This window comes from Tasmannia lanceolata, unplaced genomic scaffold, assembly GCF_043159265.1.
Source record: "Tasmannia lanceolata isolate RefF3 unplaced genomic scaffold, GAP_Taslan_0.1 ptg000008l, whole genome shotgun sequence".
NCBI lineage: Eukaryota > Viridiplantae > Streptophyta > Magnoliopsida > Canellales > Winteraceae > Tasmannia > Tasmannia lanceolata.
In genome coordinates this window covers 28,290,377-28,314,954 of record NW_027518685.1, presented here as the reverse complement: position 1 = coordinate 28,314,954, position 24,578 = coordinate 28,290,377, and the positions used below count along the sequence as shown (strand labels likewise).

Here is a 24,578-nt window from a genome sequence, read left to right as displayed (position 1 = left end):
CACTCGAGGTACAGCTTTGTGGTGGAGTTCTAATGCAACACTGTACAAAATACTTACTGGTGACTTATGAAAATCCGTAGCTATACTATACATCGGCAATGAGGAAGGAAAGATATCGGCATTGCCAATTGCTTGCTGTGAAGTGGCGACTGATGCATTAAAAATATATTTTCTACTAACGAAAAACAAACCGTTTCTAAAATCTTATGTGTGTTGTTGACTTGTTGCCAATCAAATGAACAGTTTTGATCATCCTAAGAGTGGGCCCTCTGTACATTATGAAAAATACTAGACTTCACGCATGTACACCATATAAAACCTCCCAATCTTACCATGAGATCTTGTATGGTGTGCGGCCGTAAAGTCCAGTAAAGTGCAATGGGCCCACTTCATAGGATGATCCAAACCGTTCATCTGCTGTACCCCTAAATCATCTCCAAAGGATGATCCTAACCATCATACCCCTGAATCATTTCCGTAGTATGATCCAAACCATCCCACGTGTAGAGGGACCGCACAATATTGAAACTGCAATAGATCAGAGTTACATCCCATTTATGTGGTGGCCCTACGAATGAACGGGTTGGATCATCCTATGAAGTGGGCCACACAGCACTATCTGAAATTACTGTACATTACGGTCACACACGAGAGTTGAAGACTTTATACGCGTGCGACTGCTATATCTTTCATTAATCATTATCACAGGCGGCAGACCGGTAAGGGCATTTCGGTAAATTCCTCCTACCCCAAAATTCCCGTCTTCCTCATTTTGCCCTTTTCCTTGCCCTTTTCGTGCGTGAGCGAGAACGAGAAAAGAAACAAAAAGTGAAATCTCATTTCGTGTCCATTTCTCTACATTGACCAGAGACGCTCTTCAACAGTTGAAAAAAACCCTAAATCTCCGTCAAAAAGAGAGAAGATAGAGGGAATTCGCGATCGATCAGCAAAGGATTGAAGCGGAGAATTATGTCGTTTGATTCAGATTCTTCCAATGGAGAATACAAATTGTTCCGCCAAATCTGCCGCGACCGTAATTTCTTAACTCTGTTTTTTTTTTTTTTTGAATTTTGCTTTTCTTATCCTGTTGGAAATCTCTAACTTTTCCCTTTTACTTTTATATTGCACCGTTAATTGCACTAAATCCCTGCATTTCTAACCAGTTTTCTAATCGATCGAGTTTGGATATAGAAATTGAATATCTGCATTTGTAGGTGTTTGGTAAATAACCAATATGTCAAAAGCTCTAGAGTTTATGGAACATGTTAGGCTAGGCAATTTAAACCTGTCCCATACCAGGCTGGGTCCCACCTAGTTCCTTATCTAGCCAGGCCCCACTCAGGTCCATAACATTCCACCACACTTTGGCATCCGCTGTCCTTGATGGCCCACTTTGTGACGGCTTTCACTCTGGCCTTTTTTTTTTTTTTTTCCAGGTAACACTTTCCACAGGTCGCCCATTCCACCAAGTGCTATCAGAAAACAAAGAAGGAGACTGTCATTTTATAAGGAGTTGTATTATTTTGCTAAACCAGATGGCATGGTTTTTAATGTGTTGGAGGAAAGAGAAAGATTAGCCTTGGAGAAGCCCTTTGAAGAAGAAGAGATAAGAATGTGACTATTTGCGTTGGGTAGAGATAAAGGATGAATTTTTCCTAGCATTCTTCCAAAGTTGTTGGGATTATGTCAAAGAGGATATTTGCAAAATTTTTATGGACTTCTACGTAGGATTGGAGCTCGATAAAGGAACAAGGGCAATGTTTATTACCCTGATTCCCAAGTGAAAGGAGCAGCCAATGTATTGGACTTCTGCCTGATTAGCCTAGTAGGGTGCCTATACAAGGTTCTCACAAAGGTATTGGCATAACGCCTTAAAAAGGGTCCTAGCAATCAGTCAGCTTTCATATTGTTGAATAATGTAAGGGTAGTTTAGGCATTACATGTAAATTAGAGGGTATTATAGTCATTGTACCATGATTGCCCTAGTTGGGGCCATATATACATCATTTACATGAGGAGCTCCCTTAGTGGAGACTCTCCATCCCTCCATTCCTCTTCTTCTTCCTCTCTAACCCTAATCTCCATTTCTAACATGGTATTAGAGCTTTTGGTCCGATCCTCAACAAAAAGGAAGAAAAGAAGAAGTCATGTTTTGCTATGCATGAGTTTTTTTGTTTTAGAAAATCCCTAAAATCTCTCTCTCTCTCTCTCTCTCAATCCCTCATATTACTCTCCCTTCCTTGTTTTTCTTTTTTTTTTTTTTGGGGGGGGGGTTGCCGTAACCCAACCAGATCCTTGTTCATTTGCGCAACCCAGCCAACCTCGCAGATCTCTTTTTTTTTGCAAACTCAGATCCTCCCTAGATTTTCTGTCTTAGTTGCCATAACCCTCTCTCAAATCTCCTGAAATATCTCTCAGATTTCATTCTCTCTCTCTCTCTCTCTCTCTCTCTCTCTCGCATCCCATATTCGCTCATCAAATCTTTTTGCATTCCTCCTTTTTTTCCGGACACAAGAAAAAGAAAGACAAAAAAAAAACCTTCTTGTTTTGCCGTATTTCCCATATTGGAGAATCTCCACGCCAAATCTCCAAATCCCCAAATCTCCACCCCATATCTCTTATTCCTTCCTTTCTTTCTCTTTTGAATTCCCATTTGCGGGAGAAAATTTCTCCCCAAGTCCCTTTTTGGCATCCCAAAAAGCCTTTTCCATTCCCAAAACTCCACCCCAAATCTTTTATTTTCTTTTTTTTTAAAATATTTTTGGCTTCTATGGCCTTTGTGTTCCCCAAATCATTTCCATTCCCAAAACTCCACCTAAAATCCCTTATTTTCTCTTTTCTACATTTTTTTTGGCTTCTATGGCCTTTCTCTTGATCTCCAAGGTGCACCCTAAGTGTTTGATGAAATGTCTAAGAGGGTTTTTTTGTGCCTTGAAAGTCTTCTTTTCGTTGTAAGCTGACATCATTTGGCCTTCAACTTGAGGGGGAGTATTATCATGTTGTTTGAATTGTCTTCTTTGTAGTCTTTTCTTGTCTTGGTATTGTCGTCTTTGTTGTCTTTTCTTGTTTTGTTGTCTCCGGGCTCATGTAGTCTCGCCCGAGGGGAGGGTGTTGTGTTGTTGGTTTGTTGATGGTCGTTCTTCCTCGTCTGTCTTATTGTCTTCTCTAGTTGATGTTTGTTCACCCTTCTATGGTTGTTTTGTCTCTTCTTTGCATTGTCATTTTTTCACATTGTTCGTCCTTCGTATTATTAGTTGCTTAGTTCTTCGCATTGTTCGTTGTTTCTTCTTCGCGTTCTTGGAGTTGTTCTCGTGCGTATTTCTACGTATTCATTGTGGTTTGCTTTGCAATCCACCTTTTATTGTTCGGATATATGCCCGGTCGTGAGTGTTGCTTTCGGCCTTCTTTGCTCCGGATGACAATGTCCCCCGTTGTTGGCTGGCCTTCTCTCTAGGAGACGATGTCCCCCGTCGCCCTTGTCTCCTGACGATAGTGTCCCCAACGTTGGTTGGTTATCTTCAGGCGACGGTGTCCCCCGTCGACTTTGTCTCGTCCCCACCGTTGGTTAGTTATCTCCAGGTGACGGTAGCCCCCGTCAACCTTGTCTTCAGACGGTGATGTCCCCATCGTTGATTGGTTATCTCCAAGCGACGTGCTGCCGTCAACCTTGTCTCTCTGGACGACAGTGTCCCCCGTCGTTGGTCGGTTCTCTCTCTAGGCGATGGTGTGCCCCATCGTTGGTTGTTATCTTTCTCCAGGAGATGGTGTTCTCCGACATTGGTTGGTTCCGATTACCTTTCCGGTGGTTATTCTTCTATTGGCGTATTGCTGCTCAGCTAACGTCTCTGCTCGTGGTACTTTGCTGTTGCTCGTGCACGCCTTTGGTGTTCTTTCTGCTCGCTGGATCGCTGATATTTTCCTGCTGAGGTGTCTCCGTTCGATCCTTCGTGGTCTGCAAATTTATTAGCCGGGTTCTCATTCAGGGGGAGGCCCTGTTATGATCTCTCTCGTCGTCATGCTGATTCAGGGGGAGCTGCTCTTTTTTGATGGCCGTCGATCTCGTTGCTGTACTCTTGTACCTGTTGCTATCTTTGTGTTATGCTTTTCATTATGTATTCACCACACCATCTTGAGGAGTGTTATACCAAGCCGGTTGTGTATATGAGATTATTGTCCTTTTTTTGTATGGTTATTTTGTAGTTGTTTGTTGTAGTTTTCTTTGTAGCAAGCTGAAGTCCACAGTATATACACTCCAGCTTGAGGGGGAGTGTTGAATAATGTAAGGGTAGTTTAGGCATTACATGTAGATTAGAGGGTAATATAGTCATTGTACCATGATTGCTCTAGTTGGGCCTATATATACATCATTTACATGAGGAGCTCCCTTGATGGAGACTCTCCATCTCTCCATTCCTCTTCTTCCTCTTAACCCAAATCTCCATTTCTAACACATATGGGAGAGGCAAATTTTATACCGTGCCTTGATTGCTAACGAGGTAGTGGACTACTACTTTTAAGTGGGGAGAAAGGATTGTGTGCAAGTTTGATGTGATCCGGGGGGGGGGGGGGGGCAAATAGAAGATAGAGGGGAGAAAGGAAGAAGAAGGGGAATAGAAGAAGAATGGTAGGGAAGGAGAAGAGATAAGAAGAAAGAAGAGAGAAGACAAGAAATTAGAGGGGAGAAATAGGAGAAGAAGAATAAGAGAAGAAGAGAAAGGGAAGAAGAAGAAAAAGAAGAGGGATATGGGAGAATCTATGTTCTCAATTCATTAATTCATCATTGTTAGAATAAGCCCAGTAGGGGCATTATAGTCACCGTATCTATTTCTATCTCTTAATATCTAAATACTATAGTGAGGGGGAGCTAGCTCTAACTAACTTTTTTCATTATCTCTCAACATGGTATCAGAGCCCTAGGGTTTCTGATCCCTAACCTTAGCCCTACCCTCCATCTTCTTCATCAACCCCAACCCTAATCCCTCTCTCTAACCTAACCCTAACCCATCTCACGCCTCCTCTCCTCCATTCCCCGCTACAGTACCGCTACAATACCCCTCCCCACGACCCCCCTTTTTCCCCTCCCCTCCCCGCCCCACCAGCCCCTCGCCCTCTTTCCCCCTTCGCCGCGACCCCCCTCCCCCCGTCTCCAGCCCCTCGCCCTCCTCCCCACGACCCCCTTCCCACCCCATCTCCTCACCAGCCCCTCACCCCCTTTCCCTCTCACTTGTGCCACACCCCTTGTTTTCTCCGTTCTTTCTCACGCATATCTTCAAATTTTTTTAGAACTCTAATCTCCTTTCCACACTCTGTATTTTTGCAGCCCTAATGTGCTGATTTTTTTTCCATTCTCTTGACCTTTCTTCGCGGGTTCGTCTCATCCTCTCCATGGCTTCGTCTCTTCGCTTGTCCCTGGCTAACGAAGCCGCATTCTGAGCCATTCATTTGTCTAGTTGGTCCCTTCCTCACTCCTATCCGTCTAGTAGATCGTGTGGGGGCTATTCTCTCTTAGTTCTTTTTTGTCACTATGGAGACCCTACTGTCATTGTGGATCCATCTCTTGGCAGGACCACTGAGGTCTTTGCCTCTCTACCCCCCTCTACTATCTCTTGCTCTCCCACCTTGGCACGTGTGGATGGCTCTTATCCACAATTGACTACTGCCAAACTTGATGGGACCAACTACTACCAAACTGGAGCACATCATCTCACTCGTATTTTTAACACATATTCTGATTGGATGCGATTACGCCGTGGTGATCTGTTGCTCGAGGTTCATTATGGCCAGTTTGTATCTCTATGTCAGCAGCTTGATGTGTTCCTGCCTCTTACATCGGATGTCACTGTTCTTCGTCGACAACGGGAACAGATTCGTGTAGTTCACTACCTTGATAGCCTAGGCCCTGAGTTTACTCATCTGCGTCATCAGATCCTTGGGTCAGGCACTATCCCTTCACTATCTGAAGCCTATAATCGTGCACAACAGTGTCTTGGTGAGTCTCCGTTGTGCCTCCATGCTGATAGCTCTGCAGTCGCCGCTTGTACAACTGGTAGTCGGCCTATTCGGGGCGGTGGCTCCTTTCCACGAGGCCATGGACGTGGCCGTGGTGTTGGCCGAGGCCGCCCCTACTGTACACATTGCCAGCGTGATGGCCACTAGATTGAGACTTGCTACACTCTCCATCCTGATTTTTGACTGTCTCGCTTAACTCATCTCTCGACGGCCAGCCCCTCCGAGGCGCCTCTTCCCCCATCGAGTATTGTCATTGCACCTGCCGATGATGCATTTGCCTTCACCGGGACAAATTATGAGGAATTACAGCACCTTCGTCAGAGTTCTCGCGCTCCCATCATAGTTTTTGCCCAGCCAGGTAGTTCACCCACGACTTTACTCTCTAGCTCCGGGTCCTGGATTATTGACTCGGGAGCCTCCAATCACATGACTGGTAACTCATCTCAGCTCATCCTTTCGCTCTTTTCCCTCTGACTATCAGACCATTACTCTAGCTGATGGGTCTACTACCCCCATCACTGGTATTGGTACTGTGTGTCCTTCCCCTAGTATCTCATTATCTTCTGTACTCTGTGTTCCTAAATCTCTTTTCAGTTAGTCAATTAAGGAAAAACCTTCAGTGCTCAATCTCATTCTACCCTTCGTATTGTTTGTTTTAGGATCTTTCGACTGGGAAGACGATTGGTTCGGGTCGTGAGGTGGATGGCCTTTATCGTCTTGATTGCAGACCTACTTCTACTGTTTTGCATAGCTCTGTGGACGCCTTCCAATGGCATTGTCGTCTTGGACGTCTTTCCCTTCAGAGGCTCCAGCAAACGTCATTAGTTCCTGCTTCTGTGTCTTCATTCCAGTGCGAGTCCTGTGAATTCGGGAAGCACCACAGGGTGTCTTTTCCTTCCCGAGTCGTTAGTCGAGTTGATAGTCCTTTTCAGTTAGTTCATTCCGATGTCTGGGGACCTTCTTGGATCGCGTCAAATATTGAATTCAATTATTTCATAGTATTTATTGATGATTATTCTCGTATGACTTAGGTGTATTTGCTCAAGGACCGTTCTCAGGTTTTTTCAGCTTTTCAATCTTTTCTTGCTGAAATAAAAACTCAATTTCATTGCAATAGTAAATGTTTTCGTACTGATAATGCTCGAGAGTTCTTCTCGGCCACTCATGGCTTTCAGGATTATCTTTCCTCTCCTGGGATTCTTCATCAATCCTCTTGTGCCTATACTCCACAGCAGAATGGTGTAGCGGAGAGAAAACTTCGCTATTTACTCGAGGTCACTCGTACCATAATGTTTCATATGCGAGTTCCTAAGTCATTTTGGGGCGATGCGGTTTTAACTTCATGCTTTCTTGCGAATCGCCTTCCATCATCTGTCCTTTGTGGCTCCTCCCCCGTTCAGGTCTTGTATCCTAAACAAGACCCTTTTCCCCTCACACCTCGTGTTTTTGGATGTGTCTACTTTGTTCATCTCTTAGGTCTAGGTCGTGACAAACTTGATCCACGATCAGAACGGTGTGTTTTCCTGAGTTACTCTAGAACTTAGAAAGGCTACCGTTGTTATAGTCCTCGTCTTCATCGGTGGTTTGTATTCGCCGACGTTACCTTCTTTGAGTCTGAGTCCTTCCACTCTCCATCTTTGCCTAGTTCGGCCCCTCTGGAACCCAAAGTGCCTATATCTCTTCCTGTACTTCCTGGGTTAGTTCCTCTACCGACTTCTTTACCATCTGTACCTCCAAGTCAGCCTATTGTTGTTCAAGATGGCGATTCAGTCCGTGTAGCAAATCCACCACCAGTAACAAAGCATTATCATAGGCGGCAGCGCAAAGATGGGCCTCCAACAACTCCACCCGAACCATCATCTTCACAGGCAAAGATCCCGGTTCCATCTACACAGGTTTCGTCTACCCTTTTTCCTGTCGTTCTCAGTGACTCACCTATTGCCTCTCGGACTTGTTCTCATTCTACTGCTCACCCTATTTCTAATTTTATCTCTTATGACTCCTACTTTCAAAAGTTTTGTTTCCTCTTTGTCTTCTGTTGTGTTACCACAGTCGTTACAGGAGGCTCTCTATCACCCAGGCTGGCGTGCTGCCATGGACCTTGAAATAGGTGCTCTACACTCGAACCAGACATGGGATCTAGTTCCCCTTCCCTCTGGTTCTAAACCTGTTGGCTGTCGATGGGTATTCTTTATCAAATACTTGCCAGATGGTACTATTGAGAGACTGAAAGCCCGTCTTGTGGCTAAAGGATATACTTAGACGTTTGGAGTTGATTATGATGAAACTTTCTCTCCAGTGGCAAAGATTAATTCTGTTCGCGTTATTCTGTCACTTGCAGTTAATCATGGTTGGCATCTTCATCAATTAGATGTGAAAAATGCCTTCTTATATGGCGACCTTCATGAAGAGGTTTATATGGAGCAACCTCCAGGGTATGTTGCTCAGGGGGAGATGTCCTCTTCTGTATGTCGCCTCAGGAAATCTTTGTATGGCTTGAAACAGTCTCCACGAGCATAGTTTGGCAGATTCAGTGAGGCTGTTATGCGGTTTGGCTTGAGACAGTGTGCTGTAGATCATTCGGTATTTAGTCATCAATCCTCAGCAGGGTGTATTCTATTGATCGTGTATGTTGACGATATCATCATCACAGGTAGTAATTCAGGTGGAATACAGAAGCTGAAGACCTTCCTGCAAAGAGAATTTGCTACAAAAGACTTGGGACACCTCAGATATTTTCTTGGGATAGAGGTAACATACTCCTCTCGTGGTTTGTCTCTATCACAGAGGAAGTGTGTTTTGGATTTGTTGGAGGAGACAGGGAATCTTGGCGTAAAACTTGTGTCTGCACCTATGGATCCCAATACAAAACTAGTTCCAGAAGAAGGAGATTTGTTGGAGGACTCTGACAGGTATAGAAGACTGGTGGGCAAGCTCATATATCTCACTGTTACTGGCCCTGATATATCTTATGCTGTGGGTAGTCAGCCGGTATATGAGCTCCCCACGTACCTCACACTGGAATGTAGTGATTCAGATTCTTAAATACCTGAAAGGTGCACCAGGAAAAGGGCCTATTATTCAAAAGACACGGTCATATGAGAATTGAGGGGTTCTCTGATGCTGATTGGGCTGGATCTCCTGCAGACATGAGATCAACTACTGGGTATTGTACCTTTGTAGGAGGTAACCTGGTGTCATGGAAAAGCAAGAAGCAGGACGTCATTGCAAAGTCGAGTGCTGAAGCAGAATACAGAGCGATGGCGCACACAACCACAAAACTTATATGGTTGAGATCACTTTTGTCTGAGATCGGCATTGTATCTTCTTCACCGTCACAGTTGTACTGTGACAACAAGGCTGCCATCTATATTGCAACAAATCCAGTCTTCCATGAATGAATAAAGCACATCGAAGTCGATTGTCATTTCATCCGTCAGAGGATTTAGAAAGGGGAGATATGTACTGTGTTTACTCGTTCCGCAGAACAGTTGGCTGATATGTTTACAAAGCCAGTGAATAAAGCAAAGTTGAATGATATCTGTAACAAGCTAGGAATGTATAATTTATTCATTCCAGCTTGAAGGTGAGTGTTGGAATAAGCCCAGTAGGGGCATTATGGTCATTGTATCTATTCTATCTCTTAATATCTAAATACTATAGTGAGGGGGAGCTAGCTCTAACTAACTTTTCTCATTCTCTCTCAACAATCATCAAAACCTAAAAACCCTAATACATGAGGGCCTTATATAGTCCATTGAAATATCTTAGAAATAAAATAACATGAAAAATAAAAGCCCTAAAAACTAAAACATGGAAATAAAAAGCCTAAAAGTTCTAATTGGCAAATATGTCACTTATTGGGCCTACAATACGCATCAAAGTTAGACATGAAAAAAGTGTATGATCGGGTGGAGTGAGTCTGCTTAGATTATTTGCTTGATAGGATGGGATTTGGGCAGAAATGGCGGGATGGATCTAGAGGTGAGTTTCATGGACTTGGTTCTCAGTTCTGGTTAATGGGTCTCCTAAATGGTTCTTTAAATCATCGAGAGGGTTAAGACAGGGGGATCCCCTTTCCCCATTCCTATTTGTGATATTAAGTATTAACTGAGATGTCGAGCAGATTGGTGGACAAAGGCAGAGAATCGAGCACCCATAGAAGGATTTAGGATTCGGAACCCGGGTGTAATGGTCTCCCATCTTCAGTTCGCAAATGATACACTGCTATTCAGTGTAACTAAGAGGGTCAAGGTGATAAAGTTGAAAGTGATCCTTCAGTGTTATGAGTTAGTGACAGGTCAGAGATCTAACTTTCATAAGTTGAGAATTCTGGGAATCAATACCCTTGATGAGGAAGTTGAAGGCGTGGCTGCAATTCTGGGTTGCAGTGTGGATAAGTTTCCAACCACTTACCTTGGTTTACCACTGGGAGAAGGCCGAGGAAGAGACAATGGGACCCATTCCAGAAAGAGTAGAGAGAAGGTTAGATACTTAGAAGCAAAATTTGGTAGCCTTGGGAGGTAGAATAACGCTTATAAAAGCAGTGCTAGCCAATATTACAATATACCAACTATCCGTATTCAAATGGCACATAATTGTCATTAAGCAGATAGAGAAAATCCAAGGAAGATTTTTTATTTTTTTTGCGTTGGGAGGGGGGGGGGGTATGCCAAGAGAAAGTTTCATCTAGTCGGTTGGGAAGAAGTGAGAAACCAATCAAAGCAAAAGGCTTAGGGATAAAAGATTAAAAGTGGTTCACAAATCTCTTCCAAGGAAGTGGCTATGGAGGTTTGGGGAGGAAGGGCATCATCTTTGGGCTAGAGTCATGGAAGAAAAGTATGGAAAAACTCTGGGTTAGTGGACAACTGACGACAGGCTCAGACATGGCGGCGATACAACATGGAGAGATATCTTGAGACAGAGACAGAAGATTCCAAGTCTACTCAGGAGTTGGAATAAAATTTGGTCTCATAAGTGGTGTGGTGAGGCTACTCTCAAAGAGGTGTTCTAGGCCTATATGCAGTGGCAGTGGAAAAGGAAACTTTTGGAAAGGATTGCCTTGAAAGAGAAGAGAATAGCGTAACATGGAAGATTAATTTAAGGAGGAGCTTCTTCGATTGGGAGTCTTGTGAAGACAAAATGGTTTGGATATGGAGCTCGACAGGCATTTTTAGTGTTAAATCATTTTACCAGCAAATGGAGACTAGCTAGCCTGGGTGTGGAGCATTCCAGCATCATCCAGGGTTTGTGCGTTTAGATGTATGACTTTTCTAGATAAAATCCTTGCAGTGGACCATCTACGCTACCAGCATATGTTGATTATCGACCATTGCACACTTTGTGTGCAGGTGGGCGAGCCAGTCCACATCTTCTTACATTGCCGATTAGCCAGGTTTGGGTGGAGTAAAATCCTCAGTAAATTTGGCATGACATGGGGTTTCCCTTCCAGACTAGCTGATGTGTTGTAGAGTTGGTCCTTTGTATTGCTGGTCAAAAGTCCTGAATTATGGAAAGAGAGAAATGTCAGATTATTTTTTGAAAGATGACAAAATATATTGATAGATTATACGAGAATTACATAAGAAAGGGACCAGGAGTCCCCCATGAAATTACATCGTATGAAGGCCTAGGAGATAACTCCAGGTCGTAACAAAAGAACCAAACCTATTCCCCTTTATCTTCCCTTCAAATTATCAGGCAAAACAAAAGACCAAACTTTGCGATCTTCAACAAAGATCGTAAATGCTTTCCTTCATTTAGCGCGAAGCTTTTTGAAGCATCCAGAAATCCCTGAAGAAAAGAGGAAGGAAAAACCTCTTCGTCTTCTCCCACTGACCTTTCCAGAAATCTAGGGGATGAGCGGGATTCAATCATGTTTTGTACTATGGCTAGGGCCGTATCCCTAACGGCGTGCCAAACGTTGCTTCGATGCCTTCTATCCTCTGGTCGGTGACCAACGCAGTTGAGGAAAGAATTGGCAATTGCCTCTTCATCAACGTAAGTCATTCCTCTCATCTTGTCGATAATGGAGTGCAACACCATTAATTCTATAAAAAGATTGTGTCCTCGATTACCAGGGCACGATTCAAGGGGCTCTTCATCATCCATTCCTCTTTTCTTTATTCAAAAGTCGCCTTAGAGAGCAAAGCCCTAGATTCACCGCTAAAATTCTTAGCCTAAGGTTGCCTAAAACCTTACCTGTTAAACCTTGACTTAAAAAGCAATCAAGGAAACTTAACATTACACTTGGAGCTAGGTATAAGAGCCCACCGCCAGTAGTTGGCGGCTGGAACAACCTAAATGAGCAAAAAGAGGTAATACTCATTCCTCACCTTGAACACCCTTCTCAAGAAAGCTGACCTTACATGCATGTAGCTTAATAAAAGCAGTTCGTACTTATCCAAGAACAACGTGAATTTGGCTATAAATTACGTTTCCGAAAAGACCCAAGGAAGCTACACCTGGCCTTTTATCCAAGTTTGGCGTCCCATCAAAATCTTTAAGTACTGACACGTGCGGGAAAAGCCTAACTTTGGAAGCTGAGGGGGGATAGAGTCATGACCCAAGAGATTACATAAAAGATTTTGTAGCAGTTTCTCTACTTTATTGCTTTTTCGATTTTTCAAGATGGAGGTGACATTCGTACAGCGATTTTTGGCCTTGACATCAGCTAATGCTTCATCATGTCCACTTCGGATTGACTCTATGTTTTGAATTTTGAAATTCAAAAAGTGATTGGATCCATGCAAAGGAGTGTCTTCGAGTTGACTCAACTGAGTTGATCCTGATCCAGCAATCTCAAACCGATTTCCTAACTCGTCAACACTGGATTGGTTACTGGCACGCCTACACTCCCCTGAGGTTTCTCGAACGGCCAACTTTACCGGCTCCATGGGCTCAGATAAGGATGGCACCTGAAAGGGTAACTTCGATTGGAGGGATTTGAGGTACCGAAGATCTACTTCAATTCTAAAAACGGGTTGCCGAACCCGAATATGGACAAAAGATCCTATTTTGATTAAATCCAAGGGGAGGATCAGTCCCGAAGCCACAGTCATTCCATCCAATTTAACTCTTAAAACTTTTCCAAATAACCCACCCAAAGCCTCCACTGTTGAAGACGCCCATACATGGAGAGGGATTCCTGAGAAATTAATCCAGACCGCCTTTTCCTCATGTTTAATAACCGGGCTCCACGCTGAAATAGAGGAGAGAAAGGATCCACAAGCATTCGTATTCATCTCCAAAACTTTGGATGCCATCCTTTCACTGGTAAACATAAATAGTATCTGGTTATGCCCAAAAATCCCTGGTTTTGGAAGGGATGGGATTTTCCAATGAAACCTAGCTCGGTTCCAAATGTCCAAAAGACTCCATTTGTTGTTCAATGGTCTCCCAACCAAGCAAGATTTTAAAAGGTTACTTCGTTCCATCACCTCATTGCCTGAGATGGTGAGAGTCGAAATCCCATTTATGGAGCTGATTGTGATATCCCCCGAGTCCGGCCACTGTCCCCTAGAACATTCCTCCTTTTTAGGTCTCCAAATTCTCCCATAATCTTTTCCAGTATTGCAGAACCGAGACTTGTTTCTCCATCTAAAATTAAGGTATTCGCAATCGAAGCATTTCCAGTCACCCTTCATCTTATGTTTCTTCACATTCTTACAGCGCAGAAAGCTGAAGTTTTAGTTTGCTTAGGAACATTTTTTCTCAGTTCATACATCAGAAAACATGAAATGTCAGATTTTTCGAAGGCTTAGTCAAAAGTCCTGTATTCATTTTCACGAAGGTAATAGCATTAACCCTTACTTGGGTAAGAATTTTGAAAACATTCAGATTCGTCTCAACATATGCTTTGTGGCATGGTTGGAGGGAGGTTTGTTCTAGTAGTGAGATGAGGGAGGACATCTCCCAATATTGGGAACCACTTGGTCCTGGCAAGCTAAAAGGCTAAAACTCAACTTCTTCGAATCCGGCATGGGAACCCTGGCCTGGTGGTGTTCTTAGAGATGAAAGAGGAATAACGACTTGGGCTTTCTCGAGCCCTATAGGGATTTTATACTCCAATGAAGCAGAGGTTATTGTGCTTCTCCAGGGCTTTAGGATAATGGATCCTTCCATACTAAATAGAGTGATGGTGGAAGGCGACTCCCTTTGTGCCTGTTTGGTTTGTACGAAAGGTCTTTCCACCTTGGAAAGGCTTTCCGGGGAAAGACTTTTCCTTTCCCTTCCAGGCAAATCCTTTTCGTCGTTTGGTGCAACAAAGCTGAAATAGAAATTTTTTTCCTAGCAATGCATTCATCTCATTTGGATGCATGTTATTTGGAAAAGGAATATGGAAAAAGGCCATACCCTACAACCATTTATAAGAAAAGGCCATACCCTCAACTTAGGTTGTTCCATTTAAAGGTATCCCTACAAAAGCCAAGGCATCTGTCATCTATAAATACCGCTAAAGAGAAAAAAAAGGGTGAGATATAAAAAGGGGTGGAAAGATCAATCAATTACATATACTATGGTGTAATGCGTGACAGAGAAGCTAACAGTGTGAGAAAGTGCATCAAGAACTTGTAGATTTGCTCTCTCTCTCTCTCTCTCTCTCACATTGCTGCCACATGTACATGTTAGACTTATGGGCAATGATCAGAAGATCATAGCCATGCATCCAGGAAGCGGCATTGAAACCTTTACTTTGTTGAATATTAGCCAATGTAGATTTGTAGGCTGTGATCAATGGTTAAGATCATCCAATTTTAATCACTTATAGTCCCAATATGTTCACATGATTGCCCACCAAATCAAAGAGTTCAATCACCATACATGTGTAGTGGGTGAATGAAACATCCTTAGTCTTGATAAGGTTACAGAGTGCTTCAACATGGCTTCTGCTTGCAATGTAAACACCTTTTCAAAGGAGAAAATAAGACAAAAGTGGCTTAGGATAAGAAGGGTGGACTCATCACTCTGTAGTCTGTATTGTTTTCATGTGAATGACCAGGGATTTACAATCGCCTGCTGAACATTAGCAAGCCAAGGGGGAGGCTTTGAAGTATGGAACAGATCCTTTTACTTCCAAAGATGGCTTAAATTCTATAGACTCATGATCATGTATTTTACGAATTCCTGATTGGATAACAAAGTGACACGGGAGTATCCTTCAGTTATGTATGTTGGCAGATCATGAGTTTGCAAGTTGGACGTTCTGAGGAGTAGATGATTCAGAGGCAACATTTCATGCCCTGCCACTGCATGCTGGGCATTTCATGAATCCATTCTTACATTCTCTAAAACTGATTCAAGAACCCTGTACAAATTTTCAACTACCTTCCACATTAACGCTTGCTGTTTTATCTGCACTTGATGTTTTTTCACATCATTTTCCAAAAAAGATAGAGGAAGAAAAGGCGAGGAAACAAATCCTAATTTGACTTTTTGCTCATATCCGACAACAAAAGGTATTCTTTGAACATGAAATCAGGGGCAAACGTGTCTCTGGTTTCGAGATTTTCAGCGCTGAAATAGGTCTTCTGTTCAATGCTTCTTGTTTTCTAAAACTCTGTGGGCACACTTCTAGAGCCATACACAATCGCTCTTACGGACATAGCTCAGATGCCTCCATCACTGTTAGCTATCTCCTTTCATGGTTACCCTATTCTGGCCAGGATTCGAGTTCCATAATCACTGACATGATATTCCGTGAAAGCTCAGTGTGGAAACGCATATTACCCCATGACTTCAAAACCTCAAAATATCGGCTTCTCCAAGAAACCCAGATGCTGCTCGATAATTCTTTCTGTGTGGAAAGGAAAGTGATCCCACCCTTTTAGAAGGAAAGATTTTTGGTGAAATGAATGATCTTTATTAAATATGGAAACGCACGCCCGTCTCTTTCCACTTCAGAACACGCTGCCAAACAAAAGAAAGTGATAGGAACTTGGAAAAAGCATTTCCTTTCCATCTCTTTCCACTCCTTTCTTGCAAACTAAACAGCCCCTTAATGTTATTAGATGGCTAAATGGTAGCCATCCTTCTCCTTGGCGCTTTGCCCATTGAATGGACGAGGTTATGGGCCAAGTAGGATGTTTCCATAGCATTTGATCATGTCAGGAGATCGGCCGACAGGGAGGCTGACAAGCTAGCTAGCTAGGGCCAGGGTCGACAAGGATAGACTAGAGATTTTTTATTTTCTCCCTCCTTGAGGCATCCATATCTTTTATTTTCTTCATTTCTTTTTTCATGTCTTGACCAACTTGGACTATGGGCCTTTCTTGTTGTTTCTTGTTTCTTATTTTTAATGAATTTCTCTACCATTCAAAAAAAGAAGAGTAGACTTAGGATGAGCTAATTAGCTAATGTTAAGAGTATTCTCTTCACAAGCATTTGTTGCTTTTTATCTATTTATCTCTGCTGGTGTCAGTGAGAATGAGATTCACACTCAAGTTGGAATTATTATTTTTGCTCCTTATAAGAATTGATGTGTTGCATGAAGCTTGTGGTATTATGAACTTTGCATGGATTATGAATCATAGTTTTAAAACTCCCCTGCATCATCGTGGACTCCCTCGAGTCGACTCCCTTTTCCCTTGACCGCGTTCCGCGTTTTACCCTACAGAGTCAATCAAAACTCCTTTGGCTCTTTCGAGTCATGACCGCGTCAACTCGAGTCATGATCGCGTCAATTGAGTACTCAGCCACGTCAACTGTGTTCTTGGTCGCATCCGCGCTGAGTCGATAAGGATTTTTCTTGGTCGTATTTTGACTTGCATTCGTGTTTTTAAACACCGGTATGAATTATAAGCTTAGGATATAATTGTTGAATTACTCATCAATAAAATGTTGGTGATTTGAAGCTAATAATGTATGTTGAATAACATGTAAGGGTAGTTTGGTATTACTTGTAGTCTTAGGGGTATAGTAGTCATTGTACATTGGATGCCCTATTTGGGCCTATATATACATTATTTACGTGATGAACTCCCTAGTGGAGACTCTCCATATCTTTACTCCTCTTCTTCTTCCTCTCGTCTAACCTTGACTCAATTCCTAACATAGTATCAGAGCTTCAGGGCAGATCCTAGGGAACGAAAGAAGAAAAGAAGAGTTTCATTCTCGCATCTCTCGCATATCTCTATTTTACGTTCTTTGCTCAAACAATTTCTTTTGGGCTTGTCGCATTTTCTAGCTCTCTCTCAATCTTGCCCTAGATTTTCTCCTCTCTTTCCTATTTATCTTCATATCTCTCGTAGCTCTCTCTTTTATATGAGTGTGGTGTGCGCAAACCCCACAAACCCCTTTTCTATTTTACTGAAAATCCCTAAAATCTCTATCGAAAATCTTTCTCTCAGATCTCTCTCTCTCTCTCTCTCTCATTTTGGTTTTTTCCGTTGACTCTAAAAAAAAATCGGAAATCTCTCTGTTTCTCATTTATGGCAAAACTGAAAATCAATTTCCTCTTTTTTTTACTGCCGTAAAACCCACATGCGGTTTTTCCGTAAAACCCCAACCTCGGAAAAAAAAATTTCTCTCCTTTTGCCGTAAAACCTCCTCCCCATTCCTTATCCTTTTGCCACAGCCCTCTTTCTCTCAACTCTTGTTGCTGTAACCCTCCAACCCATATTTGGGTTATCGTAAATCGAAATCCTCCCTTTTGGGTTCCCATAATTTCCAAACAAAAAAAAAAACAATATTTTAGTCATTTTTCCTCTTGTAAACTCATCTTGGGTTCTCCTTCACTCACAAATCTCCATTCAAGCCCCAAGCCTTTCCTTTCTTTCTCTTCTGAATTCATTTGGTAAGAAATCTTCTTCCCAAATTTCTTTTGGGTCTCTACTTAAAATTTCCAATCTCAACTCACAATCCCAAATCCCCTTTTTTGACCATACTTTCTCACCACCATCACATTTGGGGAAGCCAGATGGCTCCCACCTCCAAATCTATTTATTTTCTCTTCCTTTGAGTTGTTATTCAAGGTGCACATCAAATGTTCGATGAAATGTCCGAGAGAGGTGTAGTGCCTGATTTGTCTTCTTTTTTGTTGCAAGTTGAAGGTATTCCAACTTGAGGGGGAGTGTTGTCATTGTGTTTTCCTCCGTATTGTCTTGGGGCTGTCTTTTTCGTGGTGTGTCCTCTTTATGTTGTCTTTTCTTGAGGGAGTGTTGCTTTCTTGTCTTGTTGTTTTCTTTTCTTATTATGTCTTGTTGATCTCTTCGGGATCATTGAGTCTCGCCTGAGGGGGAGTATTGTTGTGCTTCCTTTATGTTCTGGTTGGGTGTTCTCCCTAGTCGGTCTTGATATCTTCTCGGCTTTATGCCTTATCCTCTCTTTTCCGGGCGTTGGCTTCCGAATCCATCGTTGGTCAGTTCTCTTACAGGCGACGACTTTGTTTTTTCGTCAACCTATCTTTCCGGGCAATGGTTTCCCCACCGTTAGTCGGCTTTCTTACAGGCGACAACTTCATTTTTCCGTCAACCTTCTTTTCCGGGCGATGGTTTCCCCATCGTTGGTCGGCTCTGTTCAGGCGACGGTTTCCCTGTTGACCTCTATTCAGGCAGTTAGGTTCATACCGTCGACCTTGTCATCAAAAGATGGTTTCCCCATCGTTGGTTGGTTATCCTCTTTCTTTTCTTCTCTCCGATGGTTTCTCCATTGGTGGTTATCTTCTCTTGGTGTTGTGCTGCTTAGTCGGTGTTCCTGCTCATGGTACTTCGCCGTTGCTCATGTGCGCACCTTTGGTGTGCCTATTTTGCTCGATGGATTGCTGCTATTTCCCTGCCGAGGTGTCAGCGTCGATCTTTCGTGGTTTGCAGATGTATTTGCCACGCTCTCATTCCGGGGGAGGCCTTGTTTTTTATCACTCTCGCCGTCACGCTACTTCAGGGGCAGTTGCTCTTTTTTGATGGCCGTTGATCTCGATGTTGTTCATGGTGGCCGTTGTCTTTTGTTTTTGCTTTTCATTATTTATTTATCACATCAGCTTGAGGAGTGTTATACCAAGCTGGATGTGTGTATGAGATTATGTACTTTTTCTTGTTTTATAGTTGTTGTAGTTTTCTTTGTACCAAGCTGGAGTCCCATGGCATATACACTCCAAGCTTGAGGGGGAGTGTTGAATAACATGTAAGGGAAGTCTAGGTATTACTTGTAGTCTTGGGGTTATTGTAGTCATTGTACATTGGATGCCCTATTTGGGCATATATATACATCGTTTACATGAGGAACTCCTAAGTAGAGACTCCATATCTCTACTGCTCCGTCTTCCTTTCTTCTAACCCTAACTCCAATCCTAACAATGTAGACGAGGTGCCATCAGACATAAGGAGTGTAACTAAGATCATTTGGTATGTTACATGGTTTATGCAGATATAATTTCCTACTAGCAGAGTGCACAATTGTTTATTTATTGGTATATTTGATTTACTTTGTGGTTCTCACGATTACACTCTTTCGAAACTGCATAATTTATTTTTTATCATCTTGCACTCTATATCCACCCATTGATTTTGTTTACTAAGCATCAGGTTGTACCCTGTACAACCTGTCAATGTTCCTTACTTTCTGACTTATTGATTGCTCGGTCAAGTTTCTCATATATGTTTCTCTTTTGGTAATGTTCAGGATTATTGCATGAAATGCTTCGATCGACCAAAGTAGGGGATTCCAAAACAACTTGGAAGGTATTTTCTCTCTCTTTCCATTATTTGAAGTTTGTGATTTTGTTGAGATACATTTTCCTTTGCTAACCTATCCTAAATATGGATGACTTGGGGGAGGATGTGGTGTTACCATGTCTTGCGAGGTTAAATATTTTAGAGATCATTCAGCTCTAGTACTCCATGACATGGAATACTTTGCGCTTCATTAAAGCTGGCATGGTATTATGTTCTTTTCATGTCTATGGAATATTTGTTGAGCACTATTTGTTAATTTTCCATTGCTTATATTATTACACTATTATAATGGATTTATGGAGGCTGAGTATACCAGTCCTCAGAGTGGTGAATATAGTTGCTAGTTGAAGGTTTTTGGGGGTGCATACGGTGGATGGGAAGGATGCAGCCTATACATCATAATAGTGATCCGTGAAGAAAAGAATCATTGCGATCTTTGGATCGAGTCCGTGCATTTACCTGTAACTCCAAGAAAAAACGTCCTTGTACTCGAGCGGAAGCTTCATGTACTTGGCTTCTTCTTATGGTGTTAGTAAGGCACACACAAAAATAGGCCGTGGTTCTTCTTCGGTACCGGTTGACTCGCTTGAGCTTGTCTATCGTGGTTTGCCCCTCTTCTTCAAAGGTAGACAGAGCATCTTGAAGCTCTTCCGGGCCTTTGTAGTCAGAGGCCTTTTCAATAGTGAGATGGTGGACTTCAACAACATCTCCTGTAACGACCCGATTCCGTCGAGTCGCTACGAGCAAAAGAACAACGCGAAAATCATGGAATTTTTTTTTAAGTGGGTAAATAAGATAACCAACATCCACAACCAAAATCTTATTCCAAATTAAATAAGTCTACCATAACAAGAGGTCCCTTCAATACTCATACTCCAAATGAAAAGTAAAGTTTTAATAACTAAAGTTCAAATTAAAGAAAGTCCCGAAAAAGAATAAGAACAGAAAATGATGTAAGACGTCATAGCGCCATTATCCACGACACGAACTCGTCTATCACACAATCCCTTATCCCACAGTTTCTTCGTTTTCAAACGCTCTGCCATCTAACGACTCAACTCCTGTGGTGGAGAAAACAACGTTAGAGCAGGGTCCTCCAGAGACCGAGCAGAGTAAGAGAGGCAATATAAAAAGTGCACACAATATAATCCAAATCCTTAGCAATATCTAGAAACAATAATAAAGACTGGAAATGAATCACACTATCCATGGCAATATAAATAAAAATGAGTAACAAGGATTCAAGTTTATACTATGTATACAACGAGTATATAAAATGAGACAGCACATTCCCCAGGTACATCCAGCTTTTTCCCATTTACTTTTCTATCAGTTCTTTTCTGACCTTTTCCTTTTTACCGGTGCCCTTGCCGCAGACTACCCACTACCCCTGTCCAAAGGTAGTGGCGTTATGGACTCGGATTTCGGTCTCACATTTAATGCCGAGCCGTTTCGGGGATACTATCCCTTTGGATGGTTTGCCAATGAAAGGCTGTACACGCTTCTTGCGTTGGCCTTTGGACCTTAGGTCCCAGGATGATACCACCACACCCTTAGTTTCCCCTTCACTCTCTCCCATGTATGATATGCAAAAATGAGGAGTTTGAAGTACATTACCTTTGCCTTCTTTTCTTGCATTCTTTCACATAAAGGTTAGAAACAGTTTATTATTCATTTCATTTCAAGTAACAAGTATAATGAGCTATACAATTATCACTAAGAAAATTGTATACGTAAGATTACATTGTATGAAACAAATTATATTGAAACCATTACAAAACAAGGTCTAGCTGTCACCTGCCTTCAAGTTAGATTTGTGGATAAGAAATTGACAAGCCCCCTAGAGGAGGTGGGAAGATTGATAACCTGGCAAGGATGAGATACATATACTAAGATCTCGCTGGCATAATCAAAGTTTCACTCAAAAGGTCCGATTGTGCAACAAAGATGGCCACTTCCTGTCTTAGCTTTCATACAGAAATACTTACATCTATGTAAATATGATCAACAGTTGTAAGTTATCTAATATACGAATTTACTTATTAGTCCACAGATGAAGTTTCTGATCTCTATTAAAGATACACCAAACTGTTGATCGGAGTATAAAATCAATAAAAAAGGAACCTTTGATTATTATTGACAGCGCACATCTCTTGAATTCGGCAACAATATTCTGGAGAAGCAGCATATCTTGCTACTTCCTTTCTTTAGTTAGAAAAAGATTATCATCAATAGATTTTAGGCAATATTTTAGGAATTTTACTTTTATCATCAGTCCAAAAGTAGTGTTTGGATTATTGATTTCTTCTTTCTTCCGCTCGCACCAATTATTCATTAGGGTCAACTGTTATTCAAGTATTTAATTGATGCAATGAAGTTTGTAAAGATTTGAGGAGGATAATACCTAGAATACATATCTAGTAGATCGAGAAATTCACATGCCCATATAATTAAGTAACATGTCTGCCCAGATTTAGACTCAAGGGTACATTTATAAATATGCCATCAATGGATAAAATTTGAGCATTTACTAATACAAGTGAGCCCTATGGTTTATTTAATACTATCAATTGTGAAAGAAAATTTGTGAAACATATGGTCTTAAAAACAGACAACTGAAAGGCTCGTATAATTATACCACCATGAAACCCATGATTTCACTACTAAAAATAATTGTAAACCCTTGAGTGACAATGGTACAAGCAAAACCTTATGATTTTTATTGAGTAAAGAAATCAATCATTAATTCAACTGTTAACTTGTACAAGTGAAACTCATGATTTTCAACTATAACTCGTGTATTTACTGAATACAATTAAAACCCATAGTTTTATAAATAAAAAAAATCATAATTTGCGTTTTATTAATCTAAATCAACTGTACATCCAACTATTTATTACATACTCGAAAATCAATAATTCCTATTAATCAAAATTAATTGTGATTCCAAGCCTTAATTAACTATAACGGAAACCTTATGGCTTTGTTAAATAAAATCATTGATGGCATTAGCAAGATATTAACACAAGTGGAATCCCATGATTTTATTAAATAACAGTAACACCTTTTTCCCTATAAGGACCATTTTGAAGGCCATAGCATAGGATCAATTCTTCGACAAGGTATAGATGTACTTACTTGGGCAAAGATTTAGCGTTAAGAAAACCAAGTGTAAGCCTTTTCCTTCCTTCCTTTATTTTTTCTTCTTCTTCTTCTTCTCTTCTTTTCTTTTTTTCTATTCTTTTCCCTCCTCAAAATTGGGTGAGTGTTAAGAGGTTTTGGGTTAGGTGCATGCTTTCCAAACATGTACTCCTTTATTTGTTGCATTATTTTGGTTGTTTCTCATTCTTATCTCTTCCCATAAGGAAGGTTAGCATTTCTACACGTTTCAATGAATCTTTAATTGAGATTTTCCCTCTAACTAGCTTTCAATAAAAGAAAATGGGACCCACCTAAATTTTGGGGAGTGTGCACGACTCAATTTTTGAGTTGTGTACGCTGATCTTAATTCTGATCTCAATTGGGGGGAATCGTGATCCCTCTTAGATCACTCCCAAAGCCAAAATTTACCTCTTTCTAAATTTTATCTGGCTGTCTCTTGATTAGATTCCCATTTATTTAGGCTATTAAAATTCCTAATTTAACTCCCTACTAGTCTTCTAGGGCTGGAATAATTACATATGAAATAAGATGGCTACTAGTGGGCCCACTCATGATCTAAAGCATACGACCAGCACAGAATTTTGAGTTGAGGAAAGTATTCGTAGATTCCAACATTTTTGCATTATTGCTCCCTAATAAATCTCTTTCCTGCATCATCTCCTTAGATCTGATATTCCCTTCTATAATTATGGGTTTTCACATTCCTAAATTATCTACAAGTCTATCTTTTACGATTTGATAGTATTTTAAAGTCATTTAATTACACCTAAGTGGACCCACAAGATTTTGTTTTCTTCAAGGCACTATTTCATTACAGATTTTCCATTCTTTTCTTTTTAAAAAAAAAAAACGTTTTCAAGGAAAATAGTTAATCATATAAAGCATTAACTACAAACTACAATAAGTACTAACCGTTGTTTATTAGATCATTCGATCAAAAAAAATATCAAGGAACAAAAGAAGATTAAATTCAAGATCAAGGATCGATCTATGGTGGATCGATGATCTAGACCTTCTAGTTACGATCGAATAGCCTTAAAAGCCTTATATAATCATAAGTGAGGGAAGCAAATGGGTGGTCGTTATATCTCCATCCTCAGATGCCTAGACATCCTTGATTGCAATGCTGCAAGGTTGGTCTGTATGGCAGATTTCATACATTCCTATCTTGTTACAAATAGCATTTAGCTTAGCTTTACTCAAAGACTTCTCAAAGACTTGGTAAATACATCAGCTAGCTGATCCACTGATCGTGTGAAGGAAATGCATATCTCACCCTCTTGTATTCTCTGACGTATGAAATGATAGTTTACCTCTATGTGCTTGGTTCTCTCATGATAGACATGATTGGTCGCAATGTGAATAGCCGCCTTATTGTCATAATATAGCTGGGCTGGGGATGATGAAGAGAAACCAATCTCAGATAGGAGTGAGGGTGTAATGACCCGGATTTTTACTACACGGATCGCTACAGGCAACAAAACATATTTATTCCTATAATTACAGAGCGGAAGGTTAAAGTACATCCTGAATCTACAAAAATCCCATGTATGACATATTTAAAACCTTTTTACATCTGCGGAGATTGACTAGGTTCATCATTTTCGTATTTCTTCAAGTTGCTTTCACACTTCTCATAACTAAGGTTCCTCATTGACAAATGCTTCCGCATCCAAATTTTCAAATCCTAGTGGGGAAAAGTGGGTTAGGAGAGCAGGTATATAGAAGCTTCGACAA

At 41.3% G+C, this 24,578-nt stretch overlaps 1 protein-coding gene across 2 annotated transcripts in view; it reads left to right on the top strand.

Moving 5' to 3' along the window:
- The first annotated feature begins 784 nt into the window (after positions 1–784).
- The window catches only part of LOC143885065 (SNARE-interacting protein KEULE-like), a 61,927-nt gene continuing 38,133 nt past the window's right edge, over positions 785–24,578 (top strand). For both annotated transcript variants that reach the window (XM_077389025.1, XM_077389024.1), the window contains exons 1-2: positions 785–1,033; positions 19,627–19,685. In XM_077389025.1, coding sequence (XP_077245140.1) covers positions 970–1,033; positions 19,627–19,685 — 123 coding nt within the window. In that variant the 5' untranslated portion in view covers positions 785–969. The remainder of the gene's footprint in view (positions 1,034–19,626; positions 19,686–24,578) is intronic.